At 49.9% G+C, this 20,307-nt stretch overlaps 1 protein-coding gene across 2 annotated transcripts in view; it reads left to right on the top strand.

The window, feature by feature from the left end:
• Positions 1 to 20,307, top strand: part of twz (BTB/POZ domain-containing protein twz) — a 117,489-nt gene that overhangs the window by 39,762 nt on the left and 57,420 nt on the right. Inside the window, exon 1 of one of the 2 annotated variants that reach the window (XM_075673471.1) lies at positions 3,216 to 3,346. The exons of the other annotated variant lie outside the window; for it this stretch is intronic. Coding sequence (XP_075529586.1) covers positions 3,267 to 3,346 — 80 coding nt within the window. The 5' untranslated portion in view covers positions 3,216 to 3,266. Of the gene's footprint in view, positions 1 to 3,215; positions 3,347 to 20,307 lie in introns of those variants that run through there. 2 annotated transcript variants of the gene reach the window in all.

Consider the following 20,307-nt stretch of genomic DNA (forward strand, 5'->3'; position numbering starts at 1 on the left):
GCTCAGCATACAGTCAACTGCATCTCTTCGCTGCTGGCCTCCGTTGTCGCGATCTCACCGCTGGCAGACAGTTGTTTGAAGTCGTAGGCGATCTCACCGCTGCCAACCAGATGTTTGGGATCGGACTGCTGGTGCGATCTGTTGGGAACTCGGCGCTGACGCCCGTGGTTGTACCTGGGTCGCAAGCCCCAAGGGTAGCGTTGGCCTGGCGGCCTGGGGTACAACTGGAAGCATCCGAAGGTCCCGGCAAAGCATGAGTCGACTGGTAACAACGAAACAACTTGTTTATTTTAACATCGCAAAGAGTTGGCGGTCAGGTTGACCGAAGTAGAGAGACGGGAGAGCACTTCACTCAACTGAAGAAATCGGAGCCCTCCTTTTGGCGTCCGGGGGCAGCTGTTTTTATACTCTCGCAGTTGAGGGCAAGAAGGAACCCCTCAAAAGACGAGCACGTGAATGTACAATGGGCTAATGGTGACGCACACTGTCGTAGCGATGCCGTAGCACCATGTCGAGCACGATCTCGTAGCACCCTGTCGTGGCGCTGCCGGTCGGACACAATGACTGTAATGAGAGGATGGTCCCTGCTTTGGCATCGCCTGTTTCGGGCACAATGACTGGAACGAGATCCCTGCTTTGGCATCGCCTGTTTCGGGCACAATGACTGGAATGAGATCCCTGCTTTGGCATCGCCTGTTTCGGGCACAATGACTGGAATGCGAGGATGATCCCTAGGCGGTCGCATCGCCGCAGTCGCGCCTGGAAACACCTGGCGATGAGTGTTGCGGCGACGACGATCGGGCCAAAATGTCTGCCGCCCCGCCGCAGTCGCGCCGGCAAAACCACGTGTCGCAGGCGAAACGCAACAACGCGCACGCGAGCACTCGTCATTTCCGGCGTGCGTGTCGAACTCCGCCGGTAGCTGACGGTGGCGCCGACTGCTCCTCATCTTAAGATGCAGACAGACAGCTTTATTGAAATATACAGGTGAGAAGGACGCACGATAATTCCACCGATAGCCTTTGTGGCTATAGTGGTTGGTCCAATGAAGATAGGTTACACGTCATATATGCGTATTGCCCATTGAATGCATCATGTGCATCCTATGCACATGATGCATTCTTTTTTACACTCATGAAAACAAACCATTCGCATATAAGTTGTATGTGAAAGAGCACTACACACTCGACGCATTCTTGCAATTATAAACTACACATTTTTATGATGCATATATGAGAGAAAATCCTAAACAAGAACTAAATGTGGCTCATAAGCGAAATTTTTGAGCAAGCTAGTGCAATTTACATGACAGTCAACTGAAATTGGTGGAAGCCTTTATTTCAGTATGTTTTATTCCACGTTTTACGGCCCACCAATTCAATGCCATTTCAACTTTTTAAAAAATTCTGGAGTTTTACGTGCCAAAACCACGATCTTATTGTGAGGCACACTCCTTCACAGTATACGTTGCGACATGTAGTCAGATAAAATTTCCGTCTGATGCGTGCCTGGTGTTGCGATTAGGCAAATAGAATATACCGATTGAGAAAAGAAAGTTACGATTTCTAATGGTGTGAACTAACGAATAAATTTTATAGTCACTTAGGAATACCAGCAACATTATTCTAAGGCCATTTAGCAAGGCATCAGCTTGACTTTCATATAGTGAAAATGTAATTACTGGCACAGCGCGTCTTTAAAGTTTATGTACTTGTGTTAAGTACGTTTTGAAAGTTGGTCCCCGCGGATTTCGACGCCGTAAATGACTGAACTATCTTGGTAGGTCAGGGTTTTCATTAGAGTCCCACCAAACCTCTGAAATATGCGAGTTGAGCCTACTGCTGATTGCTGCGGTAAGCAGCAATCAGGGCCCGTATAAACGCGGCAGTGTGCAAAACGTTTTTCGTGACAGCAGCTAAGAGCTTTAAAGTTGTTTCGCGGTGTCGATGCATCCCCCCTTTTCGGTGTCGTAGATTTTGTCAGGCCTTGCCTCGCCAACCTCCTCTTCCTGAGCGTCACTTTCACCATATGGCGAATTCAAATAAACTCGTGCGGCAATGTGTAGTTGGGATACGGACGCAGATTCGAGAGTGGCGTGTTATCGTTTTTTACCTTCCTTTTGTCTGTGTCTTGTGTTGCGCTGTTACGAACCTTACGATGAATCCTTATCAGCTGGTCCAATTCACCGTCTTGATCGAGAGCTGGTGTTGCCGTCAGTGCATGTACACTGCAGTGATGGTCACAGTAGGCAATATAGTACAGCGGACAAAGACGACATTGTGTGCATACGCCCACGTAACATATGTTTAACGCTCCAGGTGGCTCGCAACGCGACTTTCAGCGCAGCAGTCATGCTTGTCATTCGTCTAACAAAAACGCCTTTTTGCTGCCTTGTATGTCGGGCAACGAAGTGTCTTCGCAATGTCGCCGTCATCTTTGCTGTATGCAGTTGGGAGACATTGCGTGGGATTTTAGTATTGTTGCACCAAGTTAAAAGCGTTAGAGTGGTAGCGGTGCGGCGGGATGGCTGTTAAATGCTGTCGCATCAAATGAGCTCAAAGTTCGATGAAGCCTGATACCTTTCTTAGCCTTTACTTACTCTCGACGTGCATAAACATGCCACACCCCCCCCCCCCCTCCCCTGACCGCCACTTTGCGAGGTATTGTACGTTGGCTTGAGTTGCACACCGTATGTGGCAGGCTACGCTCGGAACTCTAGCGAGGTTGACACTTCCCGGCGCCTGGCCTTTCTATTAAAGTGTTCATTTTGCTGACTGCCCCCTGCAGGGATAGCTGTTGCAAATCTCCCCCGACGGGAGTCAGCTCCCGGCATCCATCCGTGCACGTGTATGGCCCGCGGCGATGGCGCCCCGCTGCTGCTTGCAGCGCCGACCACCAAAGCCAGGTGGCAAGCAATGACCAAAGTGGCCATCGGGAGACGGCGCAAGCTTGACCTTCAATGGGGAGGGAATACAGCCTATTAGTCCCGGCCGCGCTTGGAGACACCGCCAGAAGCAAAAAGGACTTTTCACTGAAAATCGTTGCCCTAAAAGAGTGCAATGCGACTCTCGCGCATGCGAACAAGCGTCTCCCTCGTCCTGCATGTTCCGGCACATTAGGGGTTCCGCCGTGCCGCGCGCGCCGCGGCGCTGCTTTCTTCGCTTTCGCGAAGGAAGCGCCTCTGCGGGGGAGGAAGGGCAGCATGTTTTTCATTTTTATTGGTCCGCTGTCCGCGACCAGAGTAGTGTAGCTGGTGCGAGCGCGACATGGCCACCGAACGCACCGACAGCGCTGCTGCGTGGAGCACTTGCGAAGATGCCATGTCCTCATCATCCTACTGGTCCAGGTAAGCGGGACGCCCGGTCGTTCTGTCACGATTCTGGTCGCCTGCCTCGTGTGCTGGCGGCCTCGGCTTTTCCGGGCCCCGATTCGAAGAAGTGGAATTCGGGGCTCGCTCGCGGTTCTTTTTCGTTTGGTCTTTGCGCGCTCGTGTACTGAGTATGTATGCGGTACGTCTGGCCGCTTTTTTGGCCGGCGTGCGCGCTTACCCGTGGGATCCAAAAGAGTCGGCGCCTCTACTCGGCCTGTCGTTAACTGCCAAGAGGGCCAACCGTGCTGCGCCCGGATAATCCGATCATGCCGAGCGACGCCGCCGCCTTATCAGAACCGGAAGGTTATTCGGATCCGCGCAGAGCTGGCGACATTGAGGCGTGGATCGTGTCCGATAAGCGTCTTTTCTTTTCTCTCTCGGACCTTCACGCAATTTTATCGACGAGCGATCCGCCCTAATGCATGTCAGAGCCGCCGAAAGGCGGCATTTTGCGTTTATGTATACAACCGTGCTTGTTTGCCTCTGTAAATCTGGATTCGGGGCGCCGCGGCTTCAAGGCTCGCACGCACGCCGAGTCCTGCCCGGTGCATTCCGAAGCTTGCTCTTGTGCGGCTACCGTATCCTCCGGGTGTGTCTCCCGCAGTGCTTTGCCTGCGTACGTGCGCACGCGCGATGGAACCGCTCTTTGTATGCGACCTCTCGGACGACGACACGTGCTTCGACTAAAGTGCTTGAGCCTATTTTCGCAAGGCCTCGGCTGGGAGCTGCTGCACGAGTGCCGACACAGAATACCCGCTCCTACGGCCCTGCCCGGTGAAAGAAAATAAATAGAACGATGACGTCAACCCCCTCCTATGGTCTAGAAAGGACTTCAGAAAAACGGAAGCTATAACGATGTCCGAGCGGTTTGTGGTAAACGTGCTTCACGTTTCGTGGTGTCTTTTTATATTGTTCCCAAGCTTCGTAGCTCGCTAGAGACGCCAGTGGAGCAACTTCGCTCTGAACAGCGTCACGCGCTCGAATTTCCCCAGTCTGAGGCTGTCGCAATTCGTTCGAGTGGTCAACCGGGACTCGGTAGTTGCGCAGCGTAGGCAGGTCAAGTGCACTTGGAAACAGGCACCTGGTGCCCGGGTAACCGTGATCAGTGGCGCGGTGCCCCCAGGTAGAGGCGCGGGCAGCGCTCGTGCTGACCCCTGCTCCAAACTGGGGCAGATGGGGCGTGCAATTTTTGGGAGAATCAACCCTGGTTTGCTTCTGGCAAATTTCGCCGAATGGGGCTGTCGCGTTGGCAACGGAAAAAAAAAGGCTAGAAATAAAAATACTTAGTATATAAAAATTCTACACGATCATACAAAAGCATATATAATACCTATATTATCTTAAGTCGTTCTTGGATATTTTTTTTTCAGTCTGTTCTTCTTGAATGGGGACTAATGGGAAAAAATGGCCCTGTAACAGCGCTGTTCGGTGCCCCTTCTTGCGTTTTTCCCATAACCTGCTGGTAGGCTGCCGTGCAAAGCTTTCAGGTCTCGTCCACAGACCGAGTTCGAAATTTATATTGAGGAACGAAAGGGGCGAACGCCACGTGGCCGCTACAAACGCATCCGCTCCCGAACGAGATCTCTGCCCGTGACTAAGCGAGACAGAGATCAGTCCTTTATTTAAAGGAACAGAGAGGGGTAAGCTCGTTCTGGCGAACAGGTTCTGAATGGCACTTGATCCTGAGACGGAACATAATTTCTGGGCTTAGTAAGCGGGAAAAAGAATAAGCCTGTGTGAAGGCATGATTATAAGGATAGTCAGGTTAACCGACGCCCTTGTGCTCGTGCTTTCCCTGTCATGCGTCCTCTAGGAGCTCGTTATTACACCTTTCCGCATCGCCAACGCAGGGCCTGATTGATTGATTGATTGATATCAACGGAGGCCGCTCCTTTGCCATAGAAGAAAATTTAAACGCGCTCGCAGAGCACCGTCGACATTATAAAGGGACGCACTGCTCTGGTGGCTCAACAGGTGAAGTCCGTGGTCACGATACGTTTTCTTCTGTGAAGGCCCAGTCGTCCAGTCGGTTTAGAGCAGCGCGCAAAGTCTGTATTCCATCGTCAAAGGGACAATAGACGAGCAGATGTACTAGGATGTCTTGCCAATCATGCCAATGCGAAAACAGGCGACGCCCAGCCACAAAGGACACGGTAAGGCTGCGTCGCATCGAGGTAGGCCACACGGTCGTCGAAGGCCCAGTGAATTGAGTGCACGTTAAAAGAATTCAGGTGGTCAAATCAGTCCGGAGTCCTCCACTACGGCGTGCCTCATAATCAGATCGTGGTCGTGGCACGTAAAAGCCAATATTTTAATTTTAAAAAAAGGAGTTACATTTTATTAAAATATGTTCCGTCGTCTTCCTGGCTTGCAGAAGCGGCAGGTGGCACCTACATCATCAAACGTTTGCCTATACCATCTTGCCTTCCAGTGCCCATATCCTGCCTGGAAAAATAAAATAAAATCGCTTTCTTTAGGTGCCAAAAAATCATTTGAAAAAAGATGCGTTTTCTTTAGCCGTCCTGTACATTCATAATGTATACGCTTGTCTTGTATTATAGTGCTCCAGTAAATCCTTTCGGAATTTAATTTCCGGTTTCAAAGGCTACATTTAGATATTACGTGGTGCTACTTGACATCCGTACTGTTTCAATCCCCCCAGTGTTATTTTCTATTATTATTATTATTATTATTATTATTATTATTATTATTATTATTATTATTATTATTATTATTATTATTATTTATTCACGTAAACTTATATGAACACCACATAGAAACAGAAGCGAGCTAGCCGTTTTCTCGTGAAAGGGACGCCAGCCCCCTCGCTTGAAAAGGAGAGGGAAGAGAGAAAGAGCAGAGATAAAGAAAAGAAGAAAAAAAAAAGTAAAAAGGCATCGCACGCAGATTGCGAGCTCTGCAAGCACGAGCTTCGTCCCGCGGGTGAGAATCCTAGCGTATACATCGAGTATCTACACCGCAGCGATGACGCACCGAGACGGAACTCTTGCGCCCTTTGCTTCGCCGCTTACCGCAACCCTTCTTCGTAGTCTATAGCTTCTCGTAGTCTATGCCTCTCGGACTGCTCACCGCCCCATGGCCGTTCGATGGAGACGCAGACCACCCGCCCGTGTCCTTGAATTGATTTGTTGCGCTGTCATGCGTGCCTAAAGTCAAGGGCTACGAAGAGTCGTCTGCTTAGTTTCAAGGCTATAGGATTAGTGACTGGTCTGAGACGCACTACTGTATAGTTGCAAGCGTGAGACCCGGCTACCGTGGCGCCCTTCTACGTTCCGCGCATTGATTCACATTTATTATCACCCCAAATTGGCCTGCGGTTCATGACGGCATGCATTTCCTTTCGCATATTTCTTTTTCTTTACTTCCTCCTTCGGCTTTCGAATGTATTTCTTGCGATCATTTATTCACGCAACCGACGTATCGATATGCCCCGATTACCGCACCATAATCGTGTGAATTTAATTGTACCACATTGTACTACTGTACTACTACTGTACTGTACCACAACACCGGATTTTTTTTTCATGAAATCGTAAGTCTAAAACGTCTGCCCTCTGTACAGAAATGCCGATCAAATTTTGCTGGTTGTTTCTGTTTGTCATTATGGGCCCCGGCAGACGATGCGTGTTCAGCTTGCCTAGTCGTGTACAAAATGTCTCATTTGCAGGTTTCTTTCTGTTCCTGGTGAGTAAATCGTAAATAGCAGTTGTGACAGTGCATAATCGTTGCGGAAGTCTCGTTTCTAATTCTACGCTGGCTATAGACAGTTTCATCGGGCGAAGAGGCTAGGGCGCGCGGAGAGCCTTTCCTCCTCTCTGGCTTGGGCGATCCGGCGCGGCGCTGCTTGAAAGTATTGCTGTCGCGTGCTGCGGAACGATTTCGAGATGTTTTAGATGGTACTTTGTGAAATTTACGCCATATCCGTTCATATAAGGTCGTCAGGGAAACCTTTCGGTGCATAGGTAACTAGAGCAGGCGGAAATATCTTTTGGGGGCGCAAAAACGTGACGCGTTTTATCAGCCGCGGTGTATGCACATTATCAATCGCGGTGTGTGTATGTGTTGTGAACTATTTTGCTTATATCGGTTTTAATTCAACAAAGAAAACCGGTATCTCTCTTTTAGCAGCATGAAATGGTAAATCTGCTCAATATCTGATCGCTTGGCGTAGTGAGTAAAACATAAAGCATAAGGGCGCATGCTCGTGCACGGCCAACCTAAGGCAACCACGAAACATCTAAGCGGCAGGCGCTATCAAATATTTGTGATGCACCGGCATCGCTCTCGCGCATTTCAAGTCTAGTATGCTTGAAATTACAATATGTCTACGCTAGCCTTCCTGCATGAGGCCGATGGCGCTGCTCAACACAGCGATCACTGCGGTTGGTGAACCAGCACGGTACATACGTAAGCTGTGCGCTTCGGCATTGCCTTTTTGGCCTGCATACAGCCATGATATATGAGAGATTGCATAAAAAGAATGCGATGCCTATTTTTGAGGACAAAATTTCCGTAATACGTGTGAGTGCGTCGTAGAGAACGGAACGAACACAACCGAAAAAAAAAAAATTGGTTATCATCCTCTTTCTCCAAAAAGCGAGAGAAAACGGGTTAAAGCCGCAATAGGGCCTCGCATAGTCACGCCGCACAACGTTTATAAATATATAATCGCGGATGCCGTATGCTTGGACCATAGGGTATATAGAACAAAGATATATGTAATCCAGCACTATACCACTACTTAGGACGCTCGCGCAGTTCGTAAACAGTCCCTTTGCTGGACAAGCGTAACTCAGACTGTACGGTATGTTGCTATTACTTGCCAAAACTAATTTTATTCAGGGGCGGAAACTTCATCCATCGAACCGAGTAGTCACGCAATGTAACCTACAGCGAACAGTTTGAACCCTTGTCAAAGTATAACATCACAGCTCCTATCGTGGCAGAACGGTACCCACGCTCACGGTGTTACGATCGTCGCGTATGTTCGCATCCTGTTTCTAAACCGCAGCTTAGAAACAGGATAGTACTGCAATAAGACCACATTAGTGATTGGAACATTCAGATATACACAATTGATCTCCGAGGCTGATTGTAGACTCGAATATGCGCGTACACATCACGCTGCGTGTTCCGTCCACCCCAACGCCAGCAGAAATTCCGGCCATGATGCCTTAAACCACTTCAGCACGTCTCACAGAACCGTTTACCACGTAGAAGACGCACGTCATACTAAACAGACCGCGCGACCGCGAAAACAAACGCCAGAAACTACCGCGGAGCGTATACCTGCCATGCAAAACACCGCTTTCACCCAAGCCAGTATGGCGCTGCTCATAGGCGGCGCCACTGCGTTCACAATATGGCGGCGCCTACGAAAAAACGGCCTATACGCTCGTCATTGCTTTCCGAGGAACTTATGCGATGCTTTCCCTAGACTTCTTCTCATCTGTGGAAGCTTCGTCATCTAAGTGCCTCCGTGCGTCTGTTATGTGCAAAGCCACAAAAGTGCTGCTGCGTTTCTTGAAATGCACCAGTAAAATCTTACCTGTGTGATAGATCGAGAACGCGGCGACTGTTCTACCGTCCGTGCCTGTTTGTGCACGTGTGCGTGTGTGCGCTTATTTCCTGAATCTTCTTGGGAGCCTTGCCGAAAACTTGAGAGGTGGTTTAGTACCCAGCGCTCTTTACCAAGTTATTAGAGAACTCCTACACAAACATAATCCAAAGTTGCCGTGTGTTCAAGAGACATCTAAAACGCACACAAACATTCTTCGCGAGTACACCATCTTCCGAAAGGACCGTGACGAGGCTAACACCTCGTGCGGCGGTGTAGCAATCGTTGCAGACAAGTCTGTAGCCTGCCGCCACGCAGCTTTACATATACCCCTTGAGGCAGTGTCAGTTAGAGGGATTCTTTTCAATAAGTTGGTAACTGTCTGTTACATATATATACCCCCAAACTATCCCCTCCAAAAAACAGATTTCTATAACCTCATAAATCATCTCCTGGAACCCTACATACTTGTGGGTGATTTTAACGCCCACAACGCGTTATGGGGAGACGCGCGATGCAACGCAAGAGGCCGACTCACTGAAAATTTCGTTCTTACATCATCTGGTGCCTGCCTGTTTAATAAGAAGGAGCCAACCTGTTACAGCATCCAGCACAACTCATATTCATCGATAGACATAGCAATAGGCTCTGCTACTCTTCTACCTCATCTGGAATGGAATGTGATCAATAATCATTTTGGAAGGGACCACTTCTCTATAATTTTAAACTTAATAACGCAACAAGGTAATTCTCCCCGTGTTCCCATTTGGAAATTAGCATCGGCTGACTGGAAGCATTTTAAAGAATCAACACATTTATCACCCGATTTTATAAACAATTTTAGTATAGATGATGTTGTCGCATATTTTACCGCTTTTATTATTGATGCTGCTGAAAAGTTTATTCCGCAACCGAATGGTGGTTCGCTTAAAAGACGTGTTCCCTGGTGGAATGAAAACTGTAGAGATGCGCGATAGAGGCAGAATAGGGCATGGTCATATTGCGTAGGTCGCCGAATACAGAAAATCAGGTGAATAGAGAAAGCTGGGTGAGGTTCCTTTCAGGTATAAGTTCTTACACACAGAAGGCTAAAGTTTGGAATGGCGTAAGAAGGCTAAAATGGCAGCAATAAATGCGTTACTTTTGGTGAACAAACAAGGGAATACCTTAGAAGAGCAGGCAGACTCCCTAGGGGAGCACTTTGAGCGTGTGTCAAGCTCAATCCACTACTCACAATCCTTCATGAAGTACATACAAATAGAAGAATGTAAGGCATTTGAGCGTAAATCCCCACAAAACGCACCATATAACCGTCCTTTCAGTATTGCCGAGCTGAGAGCTGCCTTGATCGCATGCAAGAGCTCAGCGCCGGCACCTGATAGAATAATGTACGACATGTTTAAGAACGTACACACTGATATACAATTGACACTACTTGAACTATTCAATACTATTTGGGCTGCCGGGTACCTCCCCCCCGCATGGAAAAAAGCGATTGCAGTCCCCGTTTTGAAGCAAGGTAAAGATCCTTCGTCGGCGGCAAGCTACCGCCCGTTAGCTCTCACGAGTTGCCTTTGTAAGCTATTTGAGAAAATGATTAACCGGCGACTGATACATTTCCTTGAAATGAACAAAATGCTTTATCCCAGTCAGTGTGGCTTCAGAAAGGGTCGGTCCACAACTGATCATCTCGTGCGATGCATTGAGGGAAATATCCGAGAGGCGTTTGTTCATAAACAGTTCTTATCGGTATTCCTCGATATGGAGAAGGCGTGCGACACAACGTGGCGTTACGGGGTCTTGCGAGACTTGTCGGGAATGGGCATCCGTGGAATAAGGCTAGGCATAATAGAAAGCTATTTGTCCAATCGTACCTTCCGCGTAAAAATCGGCAATGTATTGTCGCGTCAATATATACAAGGAAGCTGGTGTACCTTAGGGAGGTGTGCTCAGCTGCACACTCTTTATCGTTAAGATGAACACAATCCGCGCCTCATTACCACCAGTTATATTTTATTCCACCTACGTAGATGACATACACGTAGGCTTGAAATCCTGTAACCTTACAGTGTGCAAGAGACAAGTACAGCAGGGCTTGATCAAGATATCTAAGCGGGCAGAGGAAATGAGTTTAAAGTTAACCCCCACAAAAGTTCATGTGTTCTTTTCACAAAAAAGAGAGGCATGGTTCCAGATCCAAATTAAGAACTGTATGGAGAGGAAATTCTTGTGCACAAAGAACAGAAGTTTTTAGGCGCAATACTCGGTGCGAAACTGACTTTCATACCACACATAACATATGTCAAGGCGAGATGCTTGAGAACAATGAACCTACTAAATATTTTATCACACACAACATGCGGCAGTGACCTAAAGTGTTTAATGAACCTCTACAGGAGCCTCATCCCATCACGACTGGATTACGGTGCCGTGGCATATCACTCTGCCACGCCAAGTGCGTTAATGATGCTAGATTCCGTACACCATCTAGGTATCCGCCTGGCCACTGGCGCCTTCAGAACAAGTCCTATTGAAAGCCTATACGTGCAATCAAATGAGTGGTCACTTATTCTGCAAAGAATATACACAAGCTTCACATAATTTCTAAATGTTTACTGCAACCCCGAACACCCTTGTTATACTACAGTTAATGCTATCTCGTATGCTGTCTCACAATCGACCCTCTGTGAGACAGACTTTCTCACTGCGTGTGAGGGAGCTAAGCGAAGAAATGGACGTCCCACTTCTCGAACATCGTCTATCGCCTCCAGCCAAGCAACTACCGCCTTGGGAGGGGCAGCTGATAGAACGTGATATATCTTTTGTAAGAACTACAAAATATGCACCAGAGCTCGAAATTCGAATGCGTTTCCGTGAACTCCAGTCGAAGTACTCTTGTTCTGAATTCTACACTGATGCATCAAGGTCGCATGCTGGCGTGTCTTACGTGGCTGTTGGTCCCTCTTTCTCTGAATCGGGTGTATTGAACCCCCATACAAATATCTTTACTGCAGAAGCCTATGCAGTACTATCTGCGGTTAAACACATCAAGAAAGTAAAACTAGAGAACGCAATAATATTCACGGACTCGTTAAGTGTTGTAAAAGCACTAATGTCCTTAAGGAAACACAAAAATCCTGTTTTCATTGAGCTCTACTTTTACTTATGCAATGTTTATTCATGTCGTAGACATGTGACAATATGCTGGGTCTCTGACCATAGATGCATCGAGGGTAATGTGACGGCAGACCAAATGGCCACATCAATTACATCACAAGCTATTAATCCTACCGCTGCTATTCCTACGACAGATCTCAAGCCTTTTTTTGCGAATGAAACTGCGAAGCCACTGGCAACGCTTGTGGGACAATGAAACAAGTAATAAGCTCAACTTGATTAAGCCAAAGATAGGTTTCTGGCCCTCCGTTACAAAATCACGAAGAACTGATGTCCTATTCTGTCGACTCAGAATAGGACACACATATGGTACTCACAGTTTTCTGTTGACTGGCAATGAGCCTCCAACCTGTGGTAGATGTGGTAAGAGGCTCACCGTCCTACACCAACACCCTCTAAAGAACCTACACGTCCTCGTGGAGTGTCGGGAAGCCGAAAGGGAAAGAAGGAAATATTTTCCTCTAGCATACCGCTATTGTCTCCCTCTCCATCCCGCTGTTTCTTCGTAACAGGCCCCTTTTTAACGCCAAAGCTGTCCTAGGCTTTTTCAACGATGTGGTCTTGAATATTAATAGCCCAATAGTTTCTATAGCGTATCCTCTCTCCACAGGATGCAGCTGTGACAGTTGTCCTTATAGCACACGCCTTCAGGTCCTTGCGCTTCAAGGGCTCTGTTACGGTAGTAATGCTTCTTGGAATTTTTAGCCTGTGACCAATTCTAGTACATTTTAATTATTTCACAATGCATCTTTCGCGTCCTTGGCACGCTTCATAGTTATTGCCATAGTTTTATTGCATGTCGCTCTCACGCACTATACATCGACCGTCTTTTAGGCCACATTACAGCCCTGTCATATACATTGCTCGTGATTTATCGCTTCACTTTGAAATCATTACCCTTGGCCTGGCGCTCTTTGATCGTAATTGGCCCTTGCGCCACAAAACAGTATATTCATCATTATCATCATCTTTACCAACTTAAAGCGGGCAACAATTGCAGGGAACTCACAACTTCGTAGCTTTTCAATGCGATCAGATTCCGACCGGAGAAACCGTAGGCTATGTGGCCGTATTACAGACCACTATTTTCGGATGTTCCAGCACTTCCGGTGAAGTCACGGTTCTTTGCCGCCTTTATGGCTAGTCTCATCAAAAACGTTTCCACTCGAGTACGCATCACTGCACAAACACAAATTTCGCTCCAGCCATTCCTTTTATCTCGTTTCAGCAGCAGGTGAAAATAAATATGCGCTTATATTTATTTGCTCTCCTTTATGCCTGTACTTTCTTTGAGTATCTTGCATCTGATCTGCGCCGTTTACTGCGGTAAGCTGACGTCACGCCTTACGATTAGTACCAGCAGCCAGAAAAAAACCTGAGTTTGGCGCGCGCGCTGACAAATGAAGCTTTGCGTAACGGTCGCCCACTTAATGTTGCTTGACTTTTTTTTTTCTTCCCGCGTGGGTGTACAGCGCGGTGGCCTTATTGAAATGCGCAGTCTGGCCGGAGCCATACAGGGTGGTTGTCGTCAAGACACCCCGGGGCGCGGCAAACACAACCGTGGAGGCAAACCCCGCGTCTGGCCGCAGCACAGCGGCGAACGCGGTGCCTGCGGCCGCGCGGTTTCTCCGCCGGGATGCCTCCTCGGTCGGGGTTTTCAACCCGCGGGCGTCGGAGCCCCATCCTGGCGGGTCTCCATGGAAACGGCTCAAGTGCCGCCCCGAGCTATTTGTTCACCGGCGCTGCTGGCCTGGCACTCCGAGAGCATCTCTGTCTGCCCCCGGGCAGCCCGTTTCAGTCATTTCCAGCCCCGGCCGAACGCGCGAAGTGTCCGACGTGGGGAGCCCCCTGCCGGCTGCGATAGCGCGCGCAACCAGTTGCTGACCGCTGGCGGAGCACTGACTGGCCTCACCGCGTCGTCTGCGTTCTCCGGTTTGTGGGAAATGCTTCACACACTCCTTTCAAGTCGTTCACGACACGTGAATGCTTCTGGGATAGGCCGTTCAAGCGGCTACAGCCTGCAGCCATCCTAAGTTCGCGCACGGTCACAGCAGATGGGCCGCGCGCGAACTTATTCTCGGCACTGCGCTGCCTTTTTTTTTTTTTTACCTCAATCCTTCATACTTTGTCTTGCTGAACAAAACTGTACAAATTGAATCTGCGCTTTTCTCATGGCCGTTATTAACCCTATGACTGCCACCGGCCCAAAGCGTTAATGGCGCCCGCAGAGTCGCTGATCGTCATTTTGGTGCCCGGGAGAAGATTAACCGAGCAGCGGGGGTCGCCTCCTATTGTTGGAGCCTACCTTCACGACTCTCACGCCGTTGCTGCACGAGAATGCCATCCGTCTGGCTAAAAGGCCTCTTCTTCCTAGACGACAGCGCGGGAGCCGGCCTGGCCCGGTCTAATTCGAATCGACTCTGAGGTCGTGCCCCCGGCGACGACGCTGGTCTGCTGGCCAGCGCGTGAGTTCCTGGGCACGTGACGGGTCGCAGTCCAGGCGGACGATTCGCCACGAGCTGTCCATTCACTGCCATGAAGCCGGGGCAGCGGCATCCTAGCGCGGCCAGCGAAGCACTGACCCAGTTTGCACTGGGAACACCGGCTAGCAGAAGGTACCAAGCAATTAGTCACTGGGCATCTTGCTCCGCGAAGCCAAGTTGAGCGTCGCCTTCTTGACATCGCAGCTCGTCTCGGCTTCTGACGATGACACTGCGCAGCCGTAGCCTAATTCGCCTCACCGGAAAGACAATTCCACTTGTCTTGTGCGCTCATTTTTGAGGACATCAGTCACGATGTAAAGCCCATGGCCAACGTACAAGGAAACTTAAACGGGCGTTCTATCCTCGCGTTAATTGGGCTGTGATGAAGCCGGAGGAGTCATTCGCTGTAACTGGGCAAACACCTATTCCTTAAACTTGCAACAGCGCACTTAGGACGAGACAATAGCGAAACGGATACGCATAGAACACACAAGGTACTCAGTTCAAATGGACGTTTATTTATGCATCCACACACTCGGCCTTCTAGATAAGGCAGTTCTGGTTTGGCTGCAGTCTTGATGATTTTTTAAAGATATATGTATATATCCTGTTGATATTAAATACGTTAGGTATGATTTACCAACTGGCCAATATCCGAACTTCATTATGCGCCTGTTCCATTCCCGTTCACCGGATGCAGCAATGCAGCTAGAAGTCCAACTTCTGCGTGGCTCCTCAGCTGATTGTGCTATGCACGTAACGTTTCATTTTTATTTCTTTAATTGCGCTATATGTTCTTTCGTGAATTGTTTCATTCACGCACGTCCTAGCATGTCTATGACACCTCATCACGCACAGTTGCTGTGCCATAAACGCGCTACCGCGTCCATGCTTCATTCGTTCTTTCAAGGCATGAAACTGTAGATAAAGCTGAAGAGGATATCAACAAAGTAACGAAGAACCTTGACAGAGAGAACGAACCAGGGAAATTACTGCGAAAAAACCGAGTTTTGTTTGTTTACACAACCGCAGTCAAAAACTGGCGACGCGCATCTCCAGCAGTGCGAGATGCGGCCCGTTTTTGTTTGGCCCCCCTCATCTGTGAAAGCGTAACACCCCTATATCGTATAAAGTGTACTTTTAATCGTGGCGTCAGTACGTCTGTGCTACTTAAGACGAGTGACGGCTGCTTTTTATCTGCTTGCCGATAAATATGTCGCACGGTAAGCATTTCATTCAAAACGCGGACGCTCTTTTGCCCTTCATTAAATGAACGCAGCGACGCCGAGCCACGTGACGCCGAGCCACGTGACGCCGAGAATACGTCGGGAATACGTTCCATGTGGTTGGCCCCTTCGTGCATATATACGCGCAGCGCTGCGTGGCTCGCAAACTTTCGCGCAGTGATGGACGCCGCGGACCGCCGGTGCGATGAGTGCTGATCCCATGGCGAAGGAACTGCAGCAGCAAAGCCGGCGGTGACAGCGTCATCGCTATTTCATCCACAGCTGAGCGCGAGAGGTGCGTGTCGTTGAGGCGCGGCGACCTTGGCAGCGGGTCGCGCGCCTGGCTGGCCGGGTCACGGCGACCGTCTCTTGCCGAGATGACAGGCGCCGCGCCTGTTCGCGACGGCTTGAGCGGCGCGCCATGGGGCCGCCACCTGGCCGGCTCTCTGGGGGAGCTGACGTCGTCGCAGGCTGCTGCTGCCTGCGCTCCGATGCGGACTCTTGTGGCGCGCTTCCACGCGCGAGACGGCTATGTTTGCGCACGACCTGCCGAACGCGCTTGAAGACTGAGCATCGCCCGGGAACGCGGCTTTCATTCGCAGCTATACTCGCTTATTTCATTCAGGGCACACCTAAGCTTATAACACGGGACATGAGAAGCATGCTGCGGCACCTCGAAACGCAGCAATTGCCGGTAGGGAGTGGAAACAAATGAAAAGCCGGCGATCACTTATTCGAACACTTCAAATGTATTTGGAGAAAGCTTCTATTTGGCAAATTACTGCTGTCCATGGTAATCTGATTAGCATTGAAGCACTGTAGCTGCGCACCGTGCTGTCACCGTCGAAAAGCGTCATGTGTGAAGCGTGTACGCAGCAGGACGGAGTCGTCTTCCTCTTCGAGCTGCCGCTGCTGCTTGTGACGGCTGCCAATTTGGCCAATGTATACATTGGCCAAATTGCACCAGCTGCACTAAGTGTATACACTTAGTGCAGCTGAGTATAATCGCGTGGACCATTTATAAGGAACAGCGGATGAATGTGATGATGTGTAATGCTAATCGCATTAACGTCGACAGTCATCTTCTTTCTCTACGAGCACCCAATGCTGCTTGGCGTCAAAGTTGGCATCAAAAAGGTTCATTGAGAAGCGGCACATGCCCAGTGTTACATATTCCGCGACCCAAGTCTGTCGGACGGGGGATTTCGAACCCAGTTACCTTGGCGCAGCACCACGATGTTCTACCCATTAGACCATGGACTACCCAGGGACCCAAGTTGGTGGCAAAACGGTTATGCGCGGACAGACAGACATACCGCAAACTGGGTGAAGTTCCCAGATAGTGCTGATCGCATTAAAAATGATACCCTCAAAGTACGCAAATATAAACGTAGCTGAGAAGTCGCATGCGCACACCTTTACGTGAGCAGAGCCAAGGTAACAGAAGGCTTTCGCGCCTTGACTGTGACGCCGGAAAGCCCGTGTTCCCGCTGAAATGCGTTACCTTGAAAGAAAGAATACGCACAAATCGTCGCCCGCCTCTTTAAACGTATATGGCTTTCGTCTTTCCCTCATGATGTCATCGCTCAAAGCGCGCAGGACCGCTACCTAGGAGTTGTTGGTGTGAGCCTATACGTCTAGTCTGTCACTGCCACTCTATGGCTTTAGGATGGAATGCCCGAGACTAGCTGAGAATCTGGCCTCGCGGGCAGTGGCGGGAACGAAATGCGAACGACGCAGTGTTACGGCGGCAAAATGTTTCGCTCACTGTTGACGCCGATGACCGGAATGTGGATGTATATCTTCGTCTGCCTAGGGAGAAACACCGCATTAGCATTCGAGCGCTCATAAGTTTTTCATTTTGAAAGCAAACCCTGCAGTGATCTCTCGCTTCTTACTAATAGCTATCTGCGTTCGGTTCGCTCTTCGTTCGGTTCGTTCTGCGCTCTTTGTTCGCCGTAAAAAGAGTACGTTTTGAGATTATATTGCTGGGGCTCAACCTCGCGTCAGCCACCGTGCCGAGCATGTGGCACACAGCATCCTGCGGGCTGCAAATGTGACATGTTTGGCAGATGGGCATAGTTTTCTGATGCCAAGGTTAATTATTGGCTGAAAATTCCAGCACTGAGAATGGTCACGGGCGCCACAGACAGGGAGACGAGGGCCGCATGTTTGAGACCTCTGCCCTATTGAAGTAACTACCAATGAGCCGTTCCTTACTAGTGTAAACGACGCTGTGCATTTAGCGGTTAGGCACCGCAGCGTAGCCCAATAGCAACTACTTCAAATGTAACTATTGCACATAATCGCCTCTCTAGAGTTTCCGTACTAGCGCTCATATGCATCTCGTCGACTCAAAATTAGCACAGTATCGCCTGCTTCTATACTTTCGCCTTCCACCGCAGTGTCCAGACGCACGCATATCTATGAAAGCCAGTGTCGGCGCTAGAGGAAGCCGAGGGGTTGCCTATACGCCTCCATAATTAAATGAGTGCTACCATCCGTATCGTAAGAACACCCCTTGCTGAACACTGCGTTCTCACATTCCTTTATGCATGTACGGCATATACTAAGCAGGGCGATCGAGCGATCGCATTTTCCAAATGAAGTAATGTTCCCAAACTCGCCCTTTGCGTCTGCGTATGACCGTTGGGAGACATTTACTGGCACAAACTGCATCGCTTGGTGACTAAATTGACGCTGCTTACTAAAGCGCTTGAGCAGTGTGAAGGCGTAGAAAGGGTGCGTCGTTCGTATAGATAGCGGGCACTTCTTTCGTCTTCGTCGGCCCTCCCCTAGTCGTGGTCACTGCATTAGCACGCAACGCTATATATACATAACTGCCGCTAATGTTATGCATACGTGAAAGTGTGCGAAATGATGTGTGCCTTACGCTCTCGTCCATACCAAAGGTATATTCTGTCATTGCTTACGAAATTTCAAGCGATGCCTCGATTGAAATTACGTTCCGCCCCGTTACTGAAAGCTTGGCTATAACGTGTACGCAGCTTAACGAAGCGCACAAGTCCGCCTATCCATCCCCCTCCCCCAACTTCTTCTCCCCCATCTTCTGTCATGACGGCGTCTTGCAGTTTGCAGCCTTCGTGCTTTTCCCACACAATATCGAGCTTTGGGTATACCTCACCGTTGTGCGACTGCAGCGCCCATTCGATGAGACGCACCTGCAGTTGCAAATGTAGTATGTCTGACTGAAATCGAGGCCGTGGGCCAAGGAGCGTCACAACAGGACGAGGTCGACTGAGGATCTGAGCGAGAAAGCGCGCACAATCAGCGGCCGGACGTTCTGAGCGCGCACTCCAGTCCTTCTTCGCCGCCAGCGTCGACCAGCAACTCGAGCCCCGCAGAAGTCGGCGCGCGTGTCGCTTCTGCCAACGCCCTTCTTCCTCCGTCTTGTGGACGGTGTGTGTGCCCGCGGTGAAAAGTCGACTCCCCCTCCTCCCAGGCGACGTGGCGACGCTCCCCGCGTGGCGTTCTTTCTTTCTTTCTCGTTGCCGCCGGCATTTGTGCGGCGGCGATCGAGTTGATGTATGGCGGCGGGTCAGCGGCGAACCACTCGGCGCCGCCGCCGCGCACCCATCCGCCGCCACGCCCGGGTCTGCCTGGCAGCGCGCGCTGAAAAACGCGCCCCGGCGGCGGAAGATGGGCTCGCCGCTGCTCCCGCCGCTGCATCCATAAAGCGCGCACCCCGCTGGCACCTCGTCTCAACGCGCGGCACGCACGCGTCTTCTTGCTTTACGGTTATGCGCCGCATCTGCGAGAAAGGAGGCTGGACCCGCAATCGCGACATTACTTACGTTGACGCGTCAGTCCGCATAAACTATAGGCGCAGGCCGCGCTTATTTTCCGCGCCCTTTGAACGTGATCGGCGCCCCCTGGGAAGACCACCGCGTTATGGACGGGTTTTTGCCGGACCATTTCTTGTTTTCTTGTTTTTTTTCGTTTACGCCGTGAAGCTCGTCCCTGCGGGTTGCGATGAACAGGGTTCTTTAGATTTTTCGGGCGGCTGGCAGGTGTGATAACGGGGGGTGGAAGGTGTGAGCGGTGCTGGTCGCGTGACCTAGTTCTAAATATACGCAGTTTCTAGCACCCTGTCAAGCTGACTATACCCCAGGTCAACCTTATTAATTCGTAGCCCATTTACGTCTCGACGTACACGCGCGTGTATCTCACAACAAGACGACGCTCCCTTCTCTGCGTGTTGCGCCGAGTCCCCTTGCACGCGGATCTTCCTCACTCTGTGGTTTTTTAGGCTCGTTTCACTGCAAAAGCGCCCATAGGCGTCACTTCGACTGCACTTGGTGCGAAAATGCAGGCGGTATGAATCGTGGCTCGCGCCTGGTATTCACACTGCGTACAATCATTCTGCTTCGTCCACTTTCTTCAACGTTTATTGAAAAGCACTGTTCAGTGCCTATATACCATTGCGGGGTGAAATCATATAGGAGAGCGCTC

Source organism: Dermacentor variabilis, chromosome 1 (assembly GCF_050947875.1).
Source record: "Dermacentor variabilis isolate Ectoservices chromosome 1, ASM5094787v1, whole genome shotgun sequence".
Classification (NCBI taxonomy): domain Eukaryota; kingdom Metazoa; phylum Arthropoda; class Arachnida; order Ixodida; family Ixodidae; genus Dermacentor; species Dermacentor variabilis.